Here is a 25,107-nt window from a genome sequence, read left to right on the forward strand (position 1 = left end):
TCAAGTAAAGGAACTGTGTACTTTGTCCACCACTGCAGACACTCACCTTGACCTTGTTGACCTGTGAATCTGCAGACTTCTCGGAGAGGTTCAGACTCCATGCGTACACACATTTCTTTTGACAATATATAAATAACATGTGACAGAAGCACAGTCTGGAATACTGCCAAGGATAGACACAAAAAAATTTTTTTTTTCTGATTCCATTGTGCCCTCACGCTTCCTTCCGCCGGTTCCTCCTGATATCTCATGTGTGGGGGCTGTACCTGTGGGATACGCTCTCTTACCCATCTCCTCTTTAGTCAGGTACAGATCTTTAGGCGAGGTCCAGTTCACCCTGGCAGGGAAGGTTGGGATTCTCGATTCTTGAGGCTTCTTGACCGTGAATATGATCATTTCATTTAGGATACCAGGCCTTCTTGGTTTTAAGTGATTTTATTTTGTCCTGTAGTTCTTTTAGTGTAATTGGGGAGTCTAGCGGGTTCTGGTAGTCTTTTATGGTTGACTCTAGGCTTTGTAGTTTATCTTGTATGTGTTTTTGCTGTTCATTGTTTTGTATTGGACTAAAGAGATTGGAGAAGTGGTTTACCCATACATCTCCATTTTGGATGGGTATAGCTCCTCATGGTGTTGTTTGTTTAGTTTGTTCCAGTTTTCCCAGAAGTTGTTTGTTTTTGTGGATTCCTCTATATCTTGAAGCTGGTTTCTAACGTGTTGGTCCCTTTTTTTTGGACTGTTTTTGTAGTGTTTCAGTGTTTCACTGTATTGGAGACGTGTGTTCTGGTTGTCTGGGTCTCTGTGTTTTTGGTTTGATACAGTAGGTTCCTTAATTTCTTCCTAAGATTTTTACAATCATTATCATACCATTTGTCATGCATATTTTTATTTTTCCTCGCTTTCCTATTTGAGGCCTTTAGGTTGGATAAGGAAGCTGTAAGGTCAAATATGTTATTGAGGTTTTCTACCGCCCCCTTTACGCTTTTGCTGTTGTGTTGGAGGTTTTTTCCCAGGAATTGGTCTAATTTTGATTGGACTTTTTGTAGCTTGATAGCAGATTGGAATGCTTCCATACTACTTTCTTTCCATTTGTAGTGTTTTTTAATAGTGTGTAGTTTGTTTGGTTTTGGTATTTCCTGGTTGGGTGTTGATCTATTCAGGTAGACAGTGGTTTTGCTGTGGTCTGACAGGGGTGTTTGCTGGCTGACTGTGAACGCTCTGAGAGACTCTAGGCTGAGGTCCGTGATAAAGTAATCAACTGTACTGTTACCCAGAGATGAGCTATATTGTGTACCTACCATAAGAGTCCCCTCGGAGCCTACCGTTAACTATGTTAACCCTATCTCTCTCTCTCTCTCTCTCTGTCTCTGTCTCTGTCGCTCTCTCTCTCTCTCTTCAGGTGCGGCCCTACCACATAATTCAAAAATAAATCCTGTCATTGCCACGGATGCCGTCTCATTGGATAACGGCTCTGCCAGTCAGCCCCATGTGACTGCAGACTCTGCTCTAACTGGTCAGTTCAAACAAAGGGGTTTGTTGTTTTGTCTTGTTTATGGATACAGTGCAGTCTGGAAGTTTGAGTCCAGTGAAACATTGGTTTGTTTGGTCTCTGTACTCCACATTATTTTGACAGTGACGGTTAGAGCTAGGAGAGATTTTGGTACAGCAAGAGCGGAGGCATTGCTGATTCAAACATGCTTCTCATTTATTTGGTAAAATAAATGCAGGTTAACCCTTTCACTACCACACTACAGAAGGTTAACCCTTTACTATCACACTACAGAAGGTTAACCCTTTACTATCACACTACAGACGGTTAACCAGCATGATGTTCAAATACACACTCATCATTATTACACACTCATTTTGTCAAACGTAGACCCGGACGCGTGAACACTTACGGTAACCTACTTGCGTTCAGCGTTTCTCTGATTGGCCACGACGCCCACGTGACCGCGCGCTAGCCCGCCCCCTTATCGCCGCCTGCCGCTCCTGTGTGTTGCAGCGCGGCACGGGTGGCAGAGGCCCCTCGCGGAAATGAAATGCGGAAATGTAATGTTATGGCTCTCCTTCGCGAATACGCTCGTTCAGAACGCAAGCCGCCATCTTTAATGTGTCACATACTGTAGGTCGCATAGGTAATATTAATAGGTTGCCGCGGCATTATGCATTCGTAATCCCCCCTACATATTAACCACGCAGGTTAATCAAGCAACGCTCGCGCAATACCTAGCTTAATAATAAGTAGGCAATTGGCACAAGTGTAAATTATACAAGTTCGAATCACTTCAATTTTTTTTTCTTTTTTTTTACGTTTAATTAATTTATCATCTCTCTATATAAACGTAACTAGCTATTCATATCAGGACACTATGACCGTAGCCATGGGGACTTTATGGACCACTAGCCTAGTTGTTTGCCAAAGACACCCAGAGTTTTAAGCTCGGCTTCAAGCTGGGGTTGAACAACAGCCTGCTGCGGTCAGGCAAGCGCCTACGGTCACACGCTGCAAGAACAGAGAGACTAAGGCTCAGCTTCTTCCCCCTGCAGGCCATCAGAACACTGAACTCTCCACTCACAAGTACACAGACACACACACAGACACACACACAACACAACACTCATGCGGCAACCGCTAAAACTATCACTTGAACAAAATGTCACTTTATAAAAATAGAAAGTCACTTTAAAGGAAGGAGGTACTAATAGTATAGTTTAGACACATTAACACTTTGTATGCCACTCACGGCTATTCTCGGGTTTACGCCCCGACCGTTGAATGCTACGTCACGAGTATTCTCGTTTTTTTTTTTTTTTTTTTTTGCGATCTGAAATCATATTGCGGCGCTCAGATGTGAAAAAAGCGCCCCCTATCGTCTCCCAGATGGTAAATCACCCTTTTGGAATGGACTCAATGAAAGTGAATGGGAGAATGGATTTCTGACTCCACATTTTACTTCTCACTGATGCAGCCGGGGTCTACCAGAGTTCATTCTGGAGCCTCTGAGCCACGGCGAATATGGGTTATACTGTACACACGATGGATCAATACATTTATCGATTTTTTCGAATGGCGATCGGAAATTGGAATAAACCATTTGGATACCATCTGACCTCAGGTAAGGAATCTATGTTATCAGTGTTAGGATAAGGCCTAACAAAAATAATAGTTGGTTTCAGGTTGGTTGTCAGTTTGGCCATGGGTAGGTAGGGAATTTTTTTTATTTTTTTATTTTTTTTATTCTTTCCCACGGCGACTATGGATAGGGAATTTCTTTATTTAATTAACCCTTTCACTGCCACACGACAGAAGGTTAGCCCTTTACTATCACACAACCGACGGCGATGCTCCATCATTAGCATCATTAGCTCCGCGGATGCGGAGCTAATGATGCTAATGATGGAGCATCGCCGTCGGTTGTGTGATAGTAAAGGGCTAACCTTCTGTATTGTCACAGTGAAAGGGTTAACCGGCTGTCGTGTGGCAGTGAAAGGGTTAAAATGTTCACAACAACATGGATGCATGTACTCTGCCAGCATGTTTAATATCCATAATACTAAATGTTTGACTAAGATTTCTATGAAACTTTATTCTAAAAAAAAAAAAACAAAAAAAAAAAAAAACGTTTTTTTTTTTTTTTTTAATATATAATTTTTTTTTAAAACTCATAAAATATATTGGGTCGCACCTAAATCGGCAGGGTCGGTCGGCAACCTGAAACCAACCATTATTTTTGTTAGGCCTAATCAGACTCGTTTTCACGGATATATAAGCGTTTATGTGATATGTGATATGGCTGTTTTGACTGTAAAAGCCATGAGGAAATAAGAGCAGCGATTATCAGTGCACGGCACGAGCGTGCGTGCGTACACATATACTATCGATCATCTAGCGTTTATTTGAAAACTATTCATAAATAGGCCGACAAATGACAACGTTCTGGAATATTCCAGTAAAAGGCGATTATCATAGGAATGGGTTGTTTTTTCCCCGAAAACAGGTGATTTTCAAAATGCTATCAAACGGAAATGAAGCGATAAAAATACAATCTGCCTTGACAATGTTGACTGGAAAATTATTCTTTGATAAGCGACGGGCAGATTAGACACATAGCCATAATTTAAAACATAGATTAGGCGATATTAACGTTAACACTGGCTGTGGATGGTGGCATTCAAGGGGGTAAAAAGGAAAACACTGCTGGCGCTCAAAGTGTTAAGAGTTAAAATTGTAAATTGTATATAGGAACCAGTTTCTCAGGAACTCGGCATGTATTTTTTTTACCATGCATATCTTGTGTCTTATCTATTTAATTTTTTTTCTATGTTTATTTTATTATTGTATTTGGCACAATCAATGCGGGCATGACCACCCGCATTTCACTGTATGCCCTGGTATGTAATGTGACAAATAAACCTCTTGATTCTTCTTGATTCTTGGTCCGTATCCGCTTCCATTAATTGGTGCTGAGCTGATACCTGTATTGATCAGAAAGCAGATTCTCTTATTGATCATAGGACTGTTAGACTTGGTGTTGAACTGTTCAACTCCTCCCTCCTTACAGCGTCTCTTCCTACACCCAGCACTCACGACAAGAACCTGGACCATGTAAGTGTGTGTGTGTGTGTGTGTGTGTGTGTGTGTGTGTGAACCCCTCCCCCCCATTTCTGAACAATCAGAAACTACAAATATTACTATAACAGTAATTTTACTAACTTTTTGTAACTTTTTTAGGATTTATTTTTGTGTTATATATTCTGATGTAGGCTGTGTTTATGTTATAATATGTTATGTATTTGATGTAGGATGTGTTTATGTTATACAGTACCATGTGTTATGATGTAGGATGTGTTTATGTTATACAGTACCATGTGTTATGATCCAGGCTGTGTTTATGTTATACAGTACCATGTGTTATGATCCAGGATGTGTTTATGTTATACAGTACCATGTGTTATGATGTAGAATGTGTTTATGTTATACAGTACCATGTGTTATGATGTAGGATGTGTTTATGTTATACAGTACCATGTGTTATGATCCAGGATGTGTTTATGTTATACAGTACCATGTGTTATGATGTAGGCTGTGTTTATGTTATACAGTACCATGTGTTATGATCCAGGATGTGTTTATGTTATACAGTACCATGTGTTATGATCCAGGATGTGTTTATGTTATACAGTACCATGTGTTATGATGTAGGATGTGTTTATGTTATACAGTACCATGTGTTATGATCCAGGATGTGTTTATGTTATACAGTACCATGTGTTATGATCCAGGATGTGTTTATGTTATACAGTACCATGTGTTATGATCCAGGATGTGTTTATGTTATACAGTACCATGTGTTCTGATCCAGGATGTGTTTATGTTATACAGTACCATGTGTTATGATCCAGGATGTGTTTATGTTATACAGTACCATGTGTTATGATCCAGGATGTGTTTATGTTATACAGTACCATGTGTTATGATCCAGGATGTGTTTATGTTATACAGTACCATGTGTTCTGATCCAGGATGTGTTTATGTTATACAGTACCATGTGTTATGATGTAGGATGTGTTTATGTTATACAGTACCATGTGTTATGATCCAGGATGTGTTTATGTTATACAGTACCATGTGTTCTGATCCAGGCTGTGTTTATGTTATACAGTACCATGTGTTATGATGTAGAATGTGTTTATGTTATACAGTACCATGTGTTATGATCCAGGATGTGTTTATGTTATACAGTACCATGTGTTATGATGTAGGATGTGTTTATGTTATACAGTACCATGTGTTATGATGTAGGATGTGTTTATGTTATACAGTACCATGTGTTATGATGTAGGCTGTGTTTATGTTATACAGTACCATGTGTTATGATGTAGGATGTGTTTATGTTATACAGTACCATGTGTTATGATGTAGGCTGTGTTTATGTTATACAGTACCATGTGTTATGATCCAGGATGTGTTTATGTTATACAGTACCATGTGTTATGATGTAGGATGTGTTTATGTTATACAGTACCATGTGTTCTGATGTAGGCTGTGTTTATGTTATACAGTACCATGTGTTATGATGTAGGATGGGTTTATGTTATACAGTACCATGTGTTATGATCCAGGATGTGTTTATGTTATACAGTACCATGTGTTATGATCCAGGATGTGTTTATGTTATACAGTACCATGTGTTATGATCCAGGATGTGTTTATGTTATACAGTACCATGTGTTATGATGTAGGATGTGTTTATGTTATACAGTACCATGTGTTATGATGTAGGATGTGTTTATGTTATACAGTACCATGTGTTATGATGTAGGATGTGTTTATGTTATACAGTACCATGTGTTATGATGTAGGATGTGTTTATGTTATACAGTACCATGTGTTATGATGTATGATGTGTTTATGTTATACAGTACCATGTGTTCTGATCCAGGATGTGTTTATGTTATACAGTACCATGTGTTATGATGTAGGCTGTGTTTATGTTATACAGTACCATGTGTTATGATGTATGATGTGTTTATGTTATACAGTACCATGTGTTATGATCCAGGATGTGTTTATGTTATACAGTACCATGTGTTATGATGTAGGATGTGTTTATGTTATACAGTACCATGTGTTATGATCCAGGATGTGTTTATGTTATACAGTACCATGTGTTATGGTCCAGGATGTGTTTATGTTATACAGTACCATGTGTTATGATCCAGGGTGTGTTTATGTTATACAGTACCATGTGTTATGATCCAGGATGTGTTTATGTTATACAGTACCATGTGTTATGATCCAGGGTGTGTTTATGTTATACAGTACCATGTGTTATGATCCAGGATGTGTTTATGTTATACAGTACCATGTGTTATGATCCAGGATGTGTTTATGTTATACAGTACCATGTGTTATGATGTAGGATGTGTTTATGTTATACAGTACCATGTGTTATGATCCAGGATGTGTTTATGTTATACAGTACCATGTGTTATGATGTATGATGTGTTTATGTTATACAGTACCATGTGTTATGATCCAGGATGTGTTTATGTTATACAGTACCATGTGTTATGATGTAGGATGTGTTTATGTTATACAGTACCATGTGTTATGATCCAGGATGTGTTTATGTTATACAGTACCATGTGTTATGATCCAGGATGTGTTTATGTTATACAGTACCATGTGTTATGATGTAGGATGTGTTTATGTTATACAGTACCATGTGTTATGATCCAGGATGTGTTTATGTTATACAGTACCATGTGTTATGATCCAGGATGTGTTTATGTTATACAGTACCATGTGTTATGATGTAGGCTGTGTTTATGTTATACAGTACCATGTGTTATGATCCAGGATGTGTTTATGTTATACAGTACCATGTGTTATGATCCAGGCTGTGTTTATGTTATACAGTACCATGTGTTATGATGTAGGATGTGTTTATGTTATACAGTACCATGTGTTATGATGTAGGATGTGTTTATGTTATACAGTACCATGTGTTATGATGTAGGATGTGTTTATGTTATACAGTACCATGTGTTATGATCCAGGATGTGTTTATGTTATACAGTACCATGTGTTATGATCCAGGATGTGTTTATGTTATACAGTACCATGTGTTATGATGTAGGATGTGTTTATGTTATACAGTACCATGTGTTATGATGTAGGATGTGTTTATGTTATACAGTACCATGTGTTATGATCCAGGATGTGTTTATGTTATACAGTACCATGTGTTATGATCCAGGATGTGTTTATGTTATACAGTACCATGTGTTATGATGTAGGCTGTGTTTATGTTATACAGTACCATGTGTTATGATGTAGGATGTGTTTATGTTATACAGTACCATGTGTTATGATGTAGGATGTGTTTATGTTATACAGTACCATGTGTTATGATGTAGGATGTGTTTATGTTATACAGTACCATGTGTTATGATGTAGGATGTGTTTATGTTATACAGTACCATGTGTTATGATGTAGGATGTGTTTATGTTATACAGTACCATGTGTTATGGTGTAGGATGTGTTTATGTTATACAGTACCATGTGTTATGATCCAGGATGTGTTTATGTTATACAGTACCATGTGTTATGATCCAGGATGTGTTTATGTTATACAGTACCATGTGTTATGATCCAGGATGTGTTTATGTTATACAGTACCATGTGTTATGATCCAGGATGTGTTTATGTTATACAGTACCATGTGTTATGATCCAGGATGTGTTTATGTTATACAGTACCATGTGTTATGATCCAGGATGTGTTTATGTTATACAGTACCATGTGTTATGATCCAGGATGTGTTTATGTTATACAGTACCATGTGTTATGATGTAGGATGTGTTTATGTTATACAGTACCATGTGTTATGATGTAGGATGTGTTTATGTTATACAGTACCATGTGTTATGATCCAGGATGTGTTTATGTTATACAGTACCATGTGTTATGATGTAGGATGTGTTTATGTTATACAGTACCATGTGTTATGATCCAGGGTGTGTTTATGTTATACAGTACCATGTGTTATGATCCAGGGTGTGTTTATGTTATACAGTACCATGTGTTATGATCCAGGATGTGTTTATGTTATACAGTACCATGTGTTATGATCCAGGATGTGTTTATGTTATACAGTACCATGTGTTATGATCCAGGGTGTGTTTATGTTATACAGTACCATGTGTTATGATGTAGGATGTGTTTATGTTATACAGTACCATGTGTTATGATGTAGGATGTGTTTATGTTATACAGTACCATGTGTTATGATCCAGGATGTGTTTATGTTATACAGTACCATGTGTTCTGATGTAGGATGTGTTTATGTTATACAGTACCATGTGTTATGATCCAGGATGTGTTTATGTTATACAGTACCATGTGTTATGATCCAGGATGTGTTTATGTTATACAGTACCATGTGTTATGATGTAGGATGTGTTTATGTTATACAGTACCATGTGTTATGATGTAGGATGTGTTTATGTTATACAGTACCATGTGTTATGATCCAGGATGTGTTTATGTTATACAGTACCATGTGTTATGATCCAGGATGTGTTTATGTTATACAGTACCATGTGTTATGATGTAGGATGTGTTTATGTTATACAGTACCATGTGTTATGATCCAGGATGTGTTTATGTTATACAGTACCATGTGTTATGATGTAGGATGTGTTTATGTTATACAGTACCATGTGTTATGATCCAGGATGTGTTTATGTTATACAGTACCATGTGTTATGATCCAGGATGTGTTTATGTTATACAGTACCATGTGTTATGATCCAGGATGTGTTTATGTTATACAGTACCATGTGTTATGATCCAGGATGTGTTTATGTTATACAGTACCATGTGTTATGATGTAGGCTGTGTTTATGTTATACAGTACCATGTGTTATGATGTAGGATGTGTTTATGTTATACAGTACCATGTGTTATGATCCAGGATGTGTTTATGTTATACAGTACCATGTGTTATGATCCAGGATGTGTTTATGTTATACAGTACCATGTGTTATGATGTAGGATGTGTTTATGTTATACAGTACCATGTGTTATGATGTAGGATGTGTTTATGTTATACAGTACCATGTGTTATGATCCAGGATGTGTTTATGTTATACAGTACCATGTGTTATGATGTAGGCTGTGTTTATGTTATACAGTACCATGTGTTATGATCCAGGATGTGTTTATGTTATACAGTACCATGTGTTATGATGTAGGATGTGTTTATGTTATACAGTACCATGTGTTATGATCCAGGATGTGTTTATGTTATACAGTACCATGTGTTATGATGTAGGATGTGTTTATGTTATACAGTACCATGTGTTATGATCCAGGATGTGTTTATGTTATACAGTACCATGTGTTATGATCCAGGATGTGTTTATGTTATACAGTACCATGTGTTATGATCCAGGATGTGTTTATGTTATACAGTACCATGTGTTATGATCCAGGATGTGTTTATGTTATACAGTACCATGTGTTATGATCCAGGATGTGTTTATGTTATACAGTACCATGTGTTATGGTCCAGGATGTGTTTATGTTATACAGTACCATGTGTTATGATCCAGGATGTGTTTATGTTATACAGTACCATGTGTTATGATGTAGGATGTGTTTATGTTATACAGTACCATGTGTTATGATCCAGGATGTGTTTATGTTATACAGTACCATGTGTTATGATCCAGGATGTGTTTATGTTATACAGTACCATGTGTTATGATGTAGGATGTGTTTATGTTATACAGTACCATGTGTTATGATCCAGGATGTGTTTATGTTATACAGTACCATGTGTTATGATCCAGGATGTGTTTATGTTATACAGTACCATGTGTTATGATGTAGGCTGTGTTTATGTTATACAGTACCATGTGTTATGATGTAGGATGTGTTTATGTTATACAGTACCATGTGTTATGATCCAGGATGTGTTTATGTTATACAGTACCATGTGTTATGATGTAGGATGTGTTTATGTTATACAGTACCATGTGTTATGATGTAGGCTGTGTTTATGTTATACAGTACCATGTGTTATGATCCAGGATGTGTTTATGTTATACAGTACCATGTGTTATGATGTAGGATGTGTTTATGTTATACAGTACCATGTGTTCTGATCCAGGATGTGTTTATGTTATACAGTACCATGTGTTATGATCCAGGATGTGTTTATGTTATACAGTACCATGTGTTATGATCCAGGATGTGTTTATGTTATACAGTACCATGTGTTATGATCCAGGATGTGTTTATGTTATACAGTACCATGTGTTCTGATCCAGGCTGTGTTTATGTTATACAGTACCATGTGTTATGATGTAGGATGTGTTTATGTTATACAGTACCATGTGTTATGATCCAGGATGTGTTTATGTTATACAGTACCATGTGTTATGATGTATGATGTGTTTATGTTATACAGTACCATGTGTTATGATCCAGGATGTGTTTATGTTATACAGTACCATGTGTTATGATGTAGGATGTGTTTATGTTATACAGTACCATGTGTTCTGATCCAGGCTGTGTTTATGTTATACAGTACCATGTGTTATGATGTAGGATGTGTTTATGTTATACAGTACCATGTGTTATGATCCAGGATGTGTTTATGTTATACAGTACCATGTGTTATGATGTATGATGTGTTTATGTTATACAGTACCATGTGTTATGATCCAGGATGTGTTTATGTTATACAGTACCATGTGTTATGATGTAGGATGTGTTTATGTTATACAGTACCATGTGTTATGATCCAGGATGTGTTTATGTTATACAGTACCATGTGTTATGATGTAGGATGTGTTTATGTTATACAGTACCATGTGTTATGATCCAGGATGTGTTTATGTTATACAGTACCATGTGTTATGATCCAGGATGTGTTTATGTTATACAGTACCATGTGTTATGATCCAGGATGTGTTTATGTTATACAGTACCATGTGTTATGATCCAGGCTGTGTTTATGTTATACAGTACCATGTGTTATGATCCAGGATGTGTTTATGTTATACAGTACCATGTGTTATGATGTAGGATGTGTTTATGTTATACAGTACCATGTGTTATGATGTAGGATGTGTTTATGTTATACAGTACCATGTGTTATGATCCAGGATGTGTTTATGTTATACAGTACCATGTGTTATGATGTAGGATGTGTTTATGTTATACAGTACCATGTGTTATGATCCAGGATGTGTTTATGTTATACAGTACCATGTGTTATGATCCAGGCTGTGTTTATGTTATACAGTACCATGTGTTATGATCCAGGATGTGTTTATGTTATACAGTACCATGTGTTATGATCCAGGATGTGTTTATGTTATACAGTACCATGTGTTATGATGTAGGATGTGTTTATGTTATACAGTACCATGTGTTATGATGTAGGATGTGTTTATGTTATACAGTACCATGTGTTATGATGTAGGATGTGTTTATGTTATACAGTACCATGTGTTATGATGTAGGATGTGTTTATGTTATACAGTACCATGTGTTATGATGTAGGATGTGTTTATGTTATACAGTACCATGTGTTATGATCCAGGATGTGTTTATGTTATACAGTACCATGTGTTATGATCCAGGATGTGTTTATGTTATACAGTACCATGTGTTATGATCCAGGATGTGTTTATGTTATACAGTACCATGTGTTATGATGTAGGATGTGTTTATGTTATACAGTACCATGTGTTATGATCCAGGATGTGTTTATGTTATACAGTACCATGTGTTATGATCCAGGATGTGTTTATGTTATACAGTACCATGTGTTATGATCCAGGCTGTGTTTATGTTATACAGTACCATGTGTTCTGATCCAGGATGTGTTTATGTTATACAGTACCATGTGTTATGATGTAGGATGTGTTTATGTTATACAGTACCATGTGTTATGATGTAGGATGTGTTTATGTTATACAGTACCATGTGTTATGATCCAGGATGTGTTTATGTTATACAGTACCATGTGTTATGATCCAGGATGTGTTTATGTTATACAGTACCATGTGTTATGATCCAGGATGTGTTTATGTTATACAGTACCATGTGTTATGATCCAGGATGTGTTTATGTTATACAGTACCATGTGTTATGATGTAGGATGTGTTTATGTTATACAGTACCATGTGTTATGATGTAGGATGTGTTTATGTTATACAGTACCATGTGTTATGGTCCAGGATGTGTTTATGTTATACAGTACCATGTGTTATGATGTAGGATGTGTTTATGTTATACAGTACCATGTGTTATGATCCAGGCTGTGTTTATGTTATACAGTACCATGTGTTATGATCCAGGATGTGTTTATGTTATACAGTACCATGTGTTATGATCCAGGATGTGTTTATGTTATACAGTACCATGTGTTATGATGTAGGATGTGTTTATGTTATACAGTACCATGTGTTATGATCCAGGATGTGTTTATGTTATACAGTACCATGTGTTATGATCCAGGATGTGTTTATGTTATACAGTACCATGTGTTATGATCCAGGATGTGTTTATGTTATACAGTACCATGTGTTATGATGTAGGATGTGTTTATGTTATACAGTACCATGTGTTATGATGTAGGATGTGTTTATGTTATACAGTACCATGTGTTATGATCCAGGATGTGTTTATGTTATACAGTACCATGTGTTATGATGTATGATGTGTTTATGTTATACAGTACCATGTGTTATGATCCAGGATGTGTTTATGTTATACAGTACCATGTGTTATGATCCAGGATGTGTTTATGTTATACAGTACCATGTGTTATGATGTATGATGTGTTTATGTTATACAGTACCATGTGTTATGATGTAGGATGTGTTTATGTTATACAGTACCATGTGTTATGATCCAGGATGTGTTTATGTTATACAGTACCATGTGTTATGATCCAGGATGTGTTTATGTTATACAGTACCATGTGTTATGATGTAGGATGTGTTTATGTTATACAGTACCATGTGTTATGATCCAGGATGTGTTTATGTTATACAGTACCATGTGTTATGATCCAGGATGTGTTTATGTTATACAGTACCATGTGTTATGATCCAGGATGTGTTTATGTTATACAGTACCATGTGTTATGATGTAGGATGTGTTTATGTTATACAGTACCATGTGTTATGATGTAGGATGTGTTTATGTTATACAGTACCATGTGTTATGATGTAGGATGTGTTTATGTTATACAGTACCATGTGTTATGATCCAGGATGTGTTTATGTTATACAGTACCATGTGTTATGATCCAGGATGTGTTTATGTTATACAGTACCATGTGTTATGATGTAGGATGTGTTTATGTTATACAGTACCATGTGTTATGATCCAGGATGTGTTTATGTTATACAGTACCATGTGTTATGATCCAGGATGTGTTTATGTTATACAGTACCATGTGTTATGATGTAGGATGTGTTTATGTTATACAGTACCATGTGTTATGATCCAGGATGTGTTTATGTTATACAGTACCATGTGTTATGATGTAGGATGTGTTTATGTTATACAGTACCATGTGTTCTGATCCAGGCTGTGTTTATGTTATACAGTACCATGTGTTATGATGTAGGATGTGTTTATGTTATACAGTACCATGTGTTATGATCCAGGATGTGTTTATGTTATACAGTACCATGTGTTATGATCCAGGCTGTGTTTATGTTATACAGTACCATGTGTTATGATGTAGGATGTGTTTATGTTATACAGTACCATGTGTTCTGATCCAGGATGTGTTTATGTTATACAGTACCATGTGTTATGATCCAGGATGTGTTTATGTTATACAGTACCATGTGTTATGGTCCAGGATGTGTTTATGTTATACAGTACCATGTGTTATGATCCAGGGTGTGTTTATGTTATACAGTACCATGTGTTATGGTCCAGGATGTGTTTATGTTATACAGTACCATGTGTTATGATCCAGGGTGTGTTTATGTTATACAGTACCATGTGTTATGGTCCAGGATGTGTTTATGTTATACAGTACCATGTGTTATGATCCAGGGTGTGTTTATGTTATACAGTACCATGTGTTATGATCCAGGGTGTGTTTATGTTATACAGTACCATGTGTTATGATCCAGGATGTGTTTATGTTATACAGTACCATGTGTTCTGATCCAGGCCAGCACCCAGACCGAGCCCATGCCCCCCCCGCTGCTCCGTCGGCGCCAGATGAAGAACAAAGCAGTCATGTGTCGCCCCGTCACTGTGGACCAGGAGACCGACCCTGTACCGACCCTGTACCAGTGTCCCACCTCCGAGACCGACGTACAGACGGGTAACAACAACAACAACAACAACAACAACAACAACACATACTGACCTACAGACACGTAACAATAACAACAACAAGCCTTTAACTCCTTCCTCTCTCACCTTTTTATATAATTTTCTTTTTATTTTCATAAATGTTTTCTACTAAAACTATTGTTTATTTTGCTCTGTAACGTGTCTTTGAGCATTCGGAAGGCGCTATACAAAATTGATGTATTATTATTATTATTATTATTAACTCTTTCAGTGCCACTCACGAGATTTCTCGTGTTTTTTTATAGGTGGTTGCTAGCCACTCACGAGATTTCTCGGATTTTTTTTTTTTTTTTTTTTTTTGCGATCTGAAAAATTATTGCATCACCCGAGCCTACCCGAGTATTGCCGAGCTGCGCCGGTGATCACTGTGGAAAAAAGCGCCCCCTGTCGTCTCCCAGATGACATAAGTGATTTTGGAATGGACTCAATGAAAATGAATGGGGAAAAAAATCCGGTACTCCACATTTTCCAGTTCACTGATCCAGCCGGGGTTACTAGAGTTCATTCTGGAGCCTCAGATCTCCGCGGATCATGGAGAACCACTGTGTCGCGTTGGATCCATACACGTATCGATTTTTTCGAATGGTGATCAGGAATTGGAATATACCAGTTGGATACCATCTGATGTCAGGTAAGGACTCTATGTTATCAGTGGTAGGATAATCAGAGTAATTTTGATGAAGTTATAAGCTGTTTTGTGAAATCTCTTCTTTCGTTTTCACTGTAAAAGTCCGAGAGGAAATCAACAAGGCGATTGTCCGCACGCGGCCGTAATGTGCGTGCGTGCACGTATAATATTGATCATCTAGCGTTTATTTGAAAACGATTCATAAAAAGGCCGACGAATATCAACGTTGTGGAATATTCCACTAAAAGACGATTTTCATAGAATGCTCCAGAATGAGTTGTTTTTTATATCAAAACGGGGGCTTTTCTAACTGCTCTGAAACGGCAACGACGCGATAAAAAAACAATCTGCCTTCACAGCACTGTCTGGAACATAGTCTTTGATAATGCGATGGGCAGATTAGACACATAGCCATAATTTAAAACATAGATTAGGCGATATTAATCTAGTAGAGGATGAATGCTATTCATCGACTACAGCTCGGCATTCAATACCATAGTCCCCTCCATACTCATAGCCAAGCTCAGGGACCTGGGCTTGGGCTATGACCTCTGCCAGTGGGTCTTGGACTTCCTGACTGGCAGACCCCAGGTGGTGAGAGCAGGCAACTGCACCTCCTCATCCATCACCCTCAACATAGGGGCCCCCCAGGGCTGTGTTCTGAGTCCCCTCCTCTACTCCCTGTACACACACGACTGTGTGGCTCAGCGGAGTAGCAATACAATCGTCAAATTTGCTGACGACACAGTGGTGGTGGGCCTGATCTCTGCCAACGACGAGAGGGCCTACCTGGAAGAGGTCAAGGTCCTGGCGGGATGGTGCCAGGAAAACAGCCTCTCCCTGAACGTCAGCAAAACAAAGGAGATGATTGTGGACTTCAGGAGGTCGGGGGTCAAGGACTACAGCCCCCTCAGCATCGACGGGGCACCGGTTGAGAGAGTCAACAGCTTCAAGTACCTCGGAGCCCACATATCCGAGGACTTGAAATGGACCATACACATTAACAGTGTGGTGAAGAAGGCACGACAACGCCTCTACTTCCTCAGGCGCCTAAGGAAGTTCCAAGTCAGCCAGAAGATCCTTAAGAACTTCTACTCATGTACAATAGAGAGCATCTTGACCGGCAACATCACCTCCTGGTTTGGGAATAGCACTGCAAAAGACCAAAGCAGACTACAAAGAGTGACACGTTCAGCCGAACGCACAACCGGAGGGGGGCTCCCCACCCTCCAGAACATTTACTACAAGCGTTGCAAGGGGAAGGCTAAGAGAATTATTAAGGACTCGAGCCACCCGAACAACTGCCTCTTTGAACTGCTGCCGTCAGGCAAGCGATACAGAAGTCTCAAGGCGAGCACAGAAAGACTCAGAAGTAGCTTCTATCCCCAGGCCATCAGGCTGCTAAACGAACAATGAATGAACACTACACAACAACAACCACCAAACACACATAGCACACACATCCACACGCACACACTCACTTTAAACAAACACACTGTAGCACCCACTACACACACTTTATAGCACACACCCACTTTAAACAAACACACTGTAGCACCCACTCCCCACACTTTATATTTATGGATGAAGGATTGCACTACAACTCGTACACCTTACTGTAAATTGTACCTAAAATTGTACCTCATCCCATTTCTGCTTTGCACTAGATAGTACTGTACACTAGTACACTGCATAGTTGTGTATTGTATATTATATGGTAACTCAGAACATTGTACATATGTCTATACCGAACAACTGTGACCTCATTTTCTTCTTCTAAATTCATGCTATATTATGTTATTATGTTATTTGATACTATCTTGTCTAGCACAGTCTCTGGAGCGTAACAGTAAGAAACATTTTGTATGAAAGTATTCTGTACTTCTGTATGACAACTATTAAAGAACTTGAACATTGGCGCGGATGGTGGCATTCAAGCGGTAAAATGGAAAACCAGGCATGGCATTTAAAGAGTTAACAATATCCGATACTGACCTACAGAAAGATGACAATAACAGACGCTGACCTACAGACACGTAACACTAATAATAATAATAACAATGTGGCAGTAAAAGGCGGCTGGGTGGCGCAGTGGGCAAGGCGCTCACCACTAACGCAGGAGACACTGGGTTCGAGCCCAGCTCTCTGCGTTGCTACCGGCTTGGCCGGCCGTCATACTAACACAATTGGCAGTGTTAGAGGGTGGGGAAGCCGGTGGGTGGGGATTGGACGTTGTGGACAGCGACTCCTACAGGTCGGTTGGGTGACGCCGGTGCGGCGGAAACAGGAAGTAGCGGGGGCAGCGTGAGCCTCCCACGCGTTACTCCTCGCCACTAGGCTTGGGCGGTATGACGGTATTACGGTATACCGGGGTATTTAGAGATACCGACGGTATTGAAAATCAATACCGTCAAAATCACAGTTGGGGTTCAGTTTCTATTTACACTGAAACGGAGTTTCGACAGGGACTGCATTGGTTGTAGTGCACACACACACAGCACGGCCAGCAGAGGGCAGGGGAGGCGGTCCGTATTTCCTGCACAGAGCTGAGCTGAGCAAGATGGTGGCAGCATTGGCTATTGTGAGTCACGTGAGGAGAACACAGAGGTGCGTCACACTAACCTGTATGCATTTCCTCTATCTCTGAGCAGACTGCTAAAGCAATAATAATAATACGTTACCATTGAACGATGAAGCGTCGAAGTTAACCACCGTCACCGTGGCGCACGGAGATTATGTTCGTCACCAACACCGGGAGACACTGGATTCGCCTGTTCGAATCCAGCTCCCGGCGTTGCTATCAGCTTGGCTGGCCTCTCACACTGATACAATTGGCTGTATCAGGGGGTGGGAAAGCTGAAGGGTGGGTCCTGGGCGTTATGGACAGCGACCCCTACAGTTCGGTCGGGGCGCCTGCTCAGCAAGGGTTGGAACTAAGGAGAGATAGTGTGGCCTCCCACACGCTACACTCTCCCCGGTGAGAACCTGCGCGGCCAGGTTGGCCTGCCCCAGGCTGCACATGCGTCGGAGTTAAGCATGTGACAGTCTCCGGTCTCCCGGACCAACAGTAGGGGAAAGTATGCAACAACCAGGAAGGGTGGGATGGGAGAAAAATCGGGAAAAAGGAGGGGAAGAAAGATAAAAAAAAAAAATGGGAATGTAATATAAAACGGGGTGAGTGAGTGTTGACATTTTTTAATCCTAATGCAACTGGCTCACGTTGATACGTTGGTGCCGGGCTGCCGGCTAACTAGCTACCGTTAGCTCACGTCGATACCTGGATGGTGCCGGCAGGCGGCAGTGGGCTACCTTCTGTGATTTGTTTACTTCGAGGTTGAAGAAAGTGCACTTTCAGGTTGAAAGAACGGCCCTAATCTCAACGTGTTTCAATATAAGCAAGCGTTATGTATGGTGAAAGTGATGAAAATGAAAGTCATACCGTCATATACCGTATACCGGGGTATTAGGTCATCCAGGTGTGACGGTATGAAAAAAATGATACCGCCCAAGCCTACTCGCCACTGAGAGTCCGCGCTGTCTGGTGAAAAGATGCGACAGGCTGCCTCCTCGTGTACCGGAGGGGACACGTGATGCAAGGCTTCTATCCTCACTACAGCCGACCAGTGGGGGGCATAGTCTAGCAACGTTCAAGACAGGGGAGAGGAGATATACGAAATTGGGATGGGAGAAAAATAAGGAGAAAAAGTGGATAAAAAAAAAATTTGCCAGTGAAAGGGTTAACATTCTGTGTATTGTCGCAGTGAAATGGTTAACCGTTTGGTAGTGCGGCAGTGAAAGGGTTAAACCTCAACCATTCATTCACTCATTCATTCATTCACTCACTCATTCACTCACTCACTCACTCATTCATTCACTCATTCACACTCACACTCACTCACTCACTCTCACTCACTCACACACTCTCACACACTAACTCACTCACTCATTCACTCACTCACTCACTCACTCACTCACTCACTCACTCACTCACTCACTCACTCACTCACTCACTCACTCACTCACTCACTCACTCACTCACTCACTCACACCCACTGCTACACCCCGTTCAGAGCCGGCTACAAGGCTGTAGCGGCTCCACCATTGACGGGGGCTACAAGCTCATCCGATCACGACTCCATTATCCTCATTCCGGCTTACAAACACGTGAGACAAAAAAATTTACCAACCAATCAGAGGCCACACTTCAGGACGCGCTCGAGGATGTTGACTGGAATATGTTTCAAGGAAGCGCCAGTGACGTCAGCGAGTTCGCCGACAGCGTTGTCTGCTTCATCACAACACTGGCTGATAGTATCGTCCCCACAAAGAAGGTGCGGGTGTTCCCAAACCAGAAACCGTGGGTGGACAGTACTATCAGAGCAGCTCTGAAATCCCGCACCACTGCCTACAACCTGGGCAGAGAGTCAGGAAACATGGAAGAGTACAAGGCTTCAGTCTATACTCTGCGCAAGGCTGTAAAACTTGCAAAACGGACATATGCTCATAAACTGGAGACACAAATGGCACAAAACGACACAAGAGGCTTATGGCAGGGACTGAGGACAATAACTGACTACAAAGTCAGCGCCCCCTCAATGGGGAGCGACGACGCCTCCCTCGCGGACAAGCTCAACTCTTTCTACGCTCGGTTTGGTGTAGACAGTGGCGCCGCTAGCTCAACGGCTAGTGACGTCACTGGTGCGCCGGCTGTTGTGGAGGGGGGGGGGGGCAACCGCGGGGGGGCGGGGATGCTCTGGCCCAGATGGTATAACAGGACGCATACTTAAGTCCTGTGCCAACCAGCTAGCCCCTGTGTTCACCGCCATATTTAATCTATCCCTGAAGGAGTCAGTGGTCCCTGCCTGCTTCAAGATGTCTACCATCATCCCTGTACCAAAGAAATCCTCCCCAACAGGTCTCAATGACTACAGACCGGTGGCACTCACCTCTGTGGCCATGAAATGTTTCGAGAGGCTGGTCAAGGATCACATTTGTGCCTCCCTCCCCAGTGATATGGACCCCATGCAATTTGCATACAGGCCAAACAGGTCCACTGACGATGCGGTCTCCCAAGTACTGCACAGCACCCTCTCTCACCTTGACCGCCAGAAGGGGGGCTATGTGAGACTGTTGTTCATTGACTACATTGAGAGATGGCGCTGCTCCGACCGGCTGCCTTTCTGTTCGCTCCGTCGAGACTGTGTTTACTTTTGTTAATATTTATAGTTTTTAGAGTTTTGTTCGTACCAACTGTTGGTGCATTTAATGTATATGACCGTCAGTCACTCATAGACATTGGATTACGGGAAACTTACCAACTGGATTACTCACTGGATCAGCTTTCCGAACCGCATCAATGGCCTGAAGAAATTCTCCGGAGAATAGGACCAGATCCTTTGTTCCCAGAGCCCAGGAAAAGACGACGAGGAAAGAGGGCTGGGATCCGTAACAGGCTGAGATCCAGACGCCACCGTACACCACTGCCCAGTATATTGCTAGCCAATGTACAATCAATCGACAATAAACTGGATGACATCCGAGCAAGGATTCAATATCAAAGAGACGTTAGGGACTGCAATGTCCTCTGCTTCACCGAAACATGGTTCCAGACCACGCGATTCAACCAGCGGATCACTTCTTTATCCATCGCAAGGATCGGTCATCAGAGTCCGGTAAACAACGTGGAGGAGGTATTGCCTTCATGTTTAACAAAAATTGGAGCGATCCAACTAACGTGAAGGAATTATCCAACCACTGCTCCCCAGAACTGGAATATATAACCATCAAGTGTCGTCCTTTCTTCCTCCCGAGGGAGTTAACGGCGATCGTCCTGATCGGAGTGTATATCCCACCGCAAGCCAACAACAAGGTTGCGCTCTCCAGACTACACGACGAGGTAAATAAAATACAAGTGGCGAACGTTAACGCCGCCATTTTAGTGCTGGGAGATTTCAATAGCGCCAATCTGAGAAAGGTATTGCCTGACTTCTATCAGCATGTGACTTGCAACACCAGAGGCGGTAACATCCTAGATCACTGTTACACGCAATTTAAAGGTGGCTACAAGGCTCATTCTGATAGTGGCTTTGGTAAATCAGATCACGCGTCCATTTTTCTTTCACCAAAGTACAAACAGAGAATAAAAAGTACTCCCGTAGTCTCGCGAGAGGTGCAGAAATGGGATTTGACGTCAGAGGAGACGATCCGGTCAGTGTTTCACTACACAGACTGGAATGTGTTCCGCGACACAGATAACATTAATGTCTACACGGAGACAGTGCTGGACTATGTTTGTACTAGGGTGAAAGAAACAATCCCCACTACCAAAATGAAAGTTTACCCAAATCAAAAACCCTGGGTAGACAAATCCGTCCGTGAAGCTCTGAGAGAGCGCACCAAAGCATACAACGACGGCCTAGTGGCAGGCAACATGAATGACCACAAGGTGGCGCGATACAACGTAAGGAGGACAGTGTCAGAGGCCAAATGGCGCTACAGGGATAAAATTGAACTCCAGTTTGAACAAGCTGACTCTAGAGCTATGTGGCAGGGGCTCAAAACGATGACAGACTACAAAGGCGCCTCCCTCAAACTGAACAGTGACATCTCCTTAGCAAATGACCTCAATACCTTCTATGCGAGGTTTGATGCTGGTAATAACAACACCAGCTCACAAGCCTCGGCAATGGGGGGGGGGGGTCGGCTGCTGATGGAGGCGCAGTGTTCAGGGTAACGGAGCATGAGGTGAGGCGGACCTTTAAAAAAGTGAATATCAGGAAGGCAGCAGGTCCGGACGGCATCCCCGGCCGCGTCCTAAAAGTCTGTGCCGACCAACTGGCCCCAGTATTCACTGACATATTTAACCTGTCCTTAGAACAGGCTGTCATCCCCACCTGCCTGAAGAAGTCCACTATTATCCCTGTACCCAAAAAATCCAAGCCTGCTTGCCTCAACGACTACCGCCCTGTAGCTCTCACCTCCATAGCCATGAAGTGCTTTGAGAAGCTAGTAAAGGGCTACATCTGCTCCTCCCTCCCCATCAACATGGACCCCCTGCAATTTGCATACCGCCCCAACAGGTCCACGGAGGACGCTATATCCCATGTGCTGCACACAGCAGCATCACACCTGGACAAGAGGCAGGGGAACTATGTGAGAATGCTATTCATCGACTACAGCTCGGCATTCAATACCATAGTCCCCTCCATACTCATAGCCAAGCTCAGGGACCTGGGCTTGGGCTATGACCTCTGCCAGTGGGTCTTGGACTTCCTGACTGGCAGACCCCAGGTGGTGAGAGCAGGCAACTGCACCTCCTCATCCATCACCCTCAACATAGGGGCCCCCCAGGGCTGTGTTCTGAGTCCCCTCCTCTACTCCCTGTACACACACGACTGTGTGGCTCAGCGGAGTAGCAATACAATCGTCAAATTTGCTGACGACACAGTGGTGGTGGGCCTGATCTCTGCCAACGACGAGAGGGCCTACCTGGAAGAGGTCAAGGTCCTGGCGGGATGGTGCCAGGAAAACAGCCTCTCCCTGAACGTCAGCAAAACAAAGGAGATGATTGTGGACTTCAGGAGGTCGGGGGTCAAGGACTACAGCCCCCTCAGCATCGACGGGGCACCGGTTGAGAGAGTCAACAGCTTTAAGTACCTCGGAGCCTACATATCCGAGGACTTGACATGGACCACACACATCGACAGTGTTGTGAAGAAGGCACGACAACGCCTCTACTTCCTCAGGCGCCTAAGGAAGTTCCAAGTCAGCCAGAAGATCCTTAAGAACTTCTACTCATGTACAATAGAGAGCATCTTGACCGGCAACATCACCTCCTGGTTTGGGAATAGCACTGCACATGACCGAAGCAGACTACAAAGAGTGACACGTTCAGCCGAACGCACAATTGGAGGGGGGCTCCCCACCCTCCAGAACATTTACTACAAGCGTTGCAAGGGCAAGGCTAAGAGAATCATTAAAGACTCCAGTCACCCGAACAACTGCCTCTTTGAACTGCTGCGGTCAGGCAAGCGATACCGGAGTCTCAAGGCGAGCACAGAAAGACTCAGAAGAAGCTTCTATCCCCAGGCCATCAGGCTGCTAAACGAACAATGAATGAACACTACACAACAACAACCACCAAACGCACATAGCACACACATCCACACGCACACACTCACTTTAAACAAACACTGTAGCACCCACTCCACACACTTTATAGCACACACCCACTTTAAACAAACACACTGTAGCACCCACTCCCCACACTTTATATTTATGGATGAAGGATTGCACTACAACTCGTACACCTTACTGTAAATTGTAACTCAAATTGTACCTCATCCCATTTCTGCTTTGCACTAGATAGTACTGTACATTAGTACACTGCATAGTATTGTGTATTGTATATTATATGGTAACTCAGAACATTGTACATATGTCTATACCGAACACTGTGACCTCATTTTCTTCTTCTAAATTCATGCCATTATGTTATTATGTTATTTGATACTATCTTGTCTAGCACAGTCTCTGGAGCGTAACAGTAAGAAGTAGGGATGTCCCGATCCGATCACGTGATCGGGATCGGGGCCGATCACGTGATTTTCCGAAGATCGGGATCGGCAAAAAAAAAAAAAAAAAAAAAACGATTTTTTTTTTTTTTTTTTTTTTTAAACTTTTTTTTTTTTTATTCAACAAACATGACCATGTTCACGTCTTAAACTCATACTGAGGCCTTAGTTTTGGTTTTAAATTGCATATCATCATTCATTTATTTATTGTCACAGAGCAGAAGAATTTTGCCAAAACAAACCAATAGTATCCAGCTGCAGAACGGCAGACCAGCCACAATCTCAGACCCAAATAATTTTTATTTAAATTTTTTTTATCCCAATTTCTCACATTACATTCACCCTGAATGTTGACGTTATCCAGGTGAAAAGTTAACTTCATAAATCATTTGATGTATAATTAAATCAAAGGAAATGCGTTTGGGTCTGAGAGTGTGGCTGGTCTGCTGTTCTGCAGCTGGATACTATTGGTTTGTTTTGGCAAAATTCTTCTGCTCTGTGTGACAATAAATAAATGAATGATGATATGCAATTTAAAACCAAAACTAAGGCCTCAGTATGAGTTTAAGACGTGAACATGGTCATGTTTGTTGAATAAAAAAAAATAAAAAAAATAATTTTGATCGGATCGGGAAATATCGGTATCGGTAGATACTCAAAATCACATGATCGGGATCGGATCGGGAGCAAAAAAACGTGATCGGGACATCCCTAGTAAGAAGCATTTTGTATGAAAGTATTCTGTACTTCTGTATGACAACTATTAAAGAACTTGAACTTGAACTTGAACTACAGCTCAGCGTTCAACACCATAGTCCCCACCAGACTGGTGGACAAGCTGATCGAGCTGGGTCTGAGCTCCGCTCTGAGCGCCTGGGTACTGGACTTTCTGAGCGAAAGGCCCCAGGCGGTCAGGGTGGGGGGTCAGACCTCCAACACCATCACCCTGAGCATCGGGTCCCCCCAGGGCTGTGTTCTGAGCCCCCTGCTGTAC

General features: G+C 41.2%; 1 protein-coding gene across 1 annotated transcript in view; it reads left to right on the plus strand.

Moving 5' to 3' along the window:
• Positions 1 to 1,401: 1,401 nt before the first annotated feature.
• LOC311245539 (uncharacterized protein) overlaps positions 1,402 to 25,107 on the plus strand; it is a 33,892-nt gene continuing 10,186 nt past the window's right edge. Inside the window, exons 1-3 of the mRNA XM_084335411.1 lie at positions 1,402 to 1,510; positions 4,563 to 4,606; positions 14,724 to 14,880. Of these exons, the coding sequence (XP_084191537.1) occupies positions 14,745 to 14,880 (136 nt within the window). The 5' untranslated portion in view covers positions 1,402 to 1,510; positions 4,563 to 4,606; positions 14,724 to 14,744. The remainder of the gene's footprint in view (positions 1,511 to 4,562; positions 4,607 to 14,723; positions 14,881 to 25,107) is intronic.

This window comes from Notolepis coatsorum, assembly GCF_963971535.1.
Source record: "Notolepis coatsorum genome assembly, chromosome: 18".
NCBI classification, from domain to species: domain Eukaryota; kingdom Metazoa; phylum Chordata; class Actinopteri; order Aulopiformes; family Paralepididae; genus Notolepis; species Notolepis coatsorum.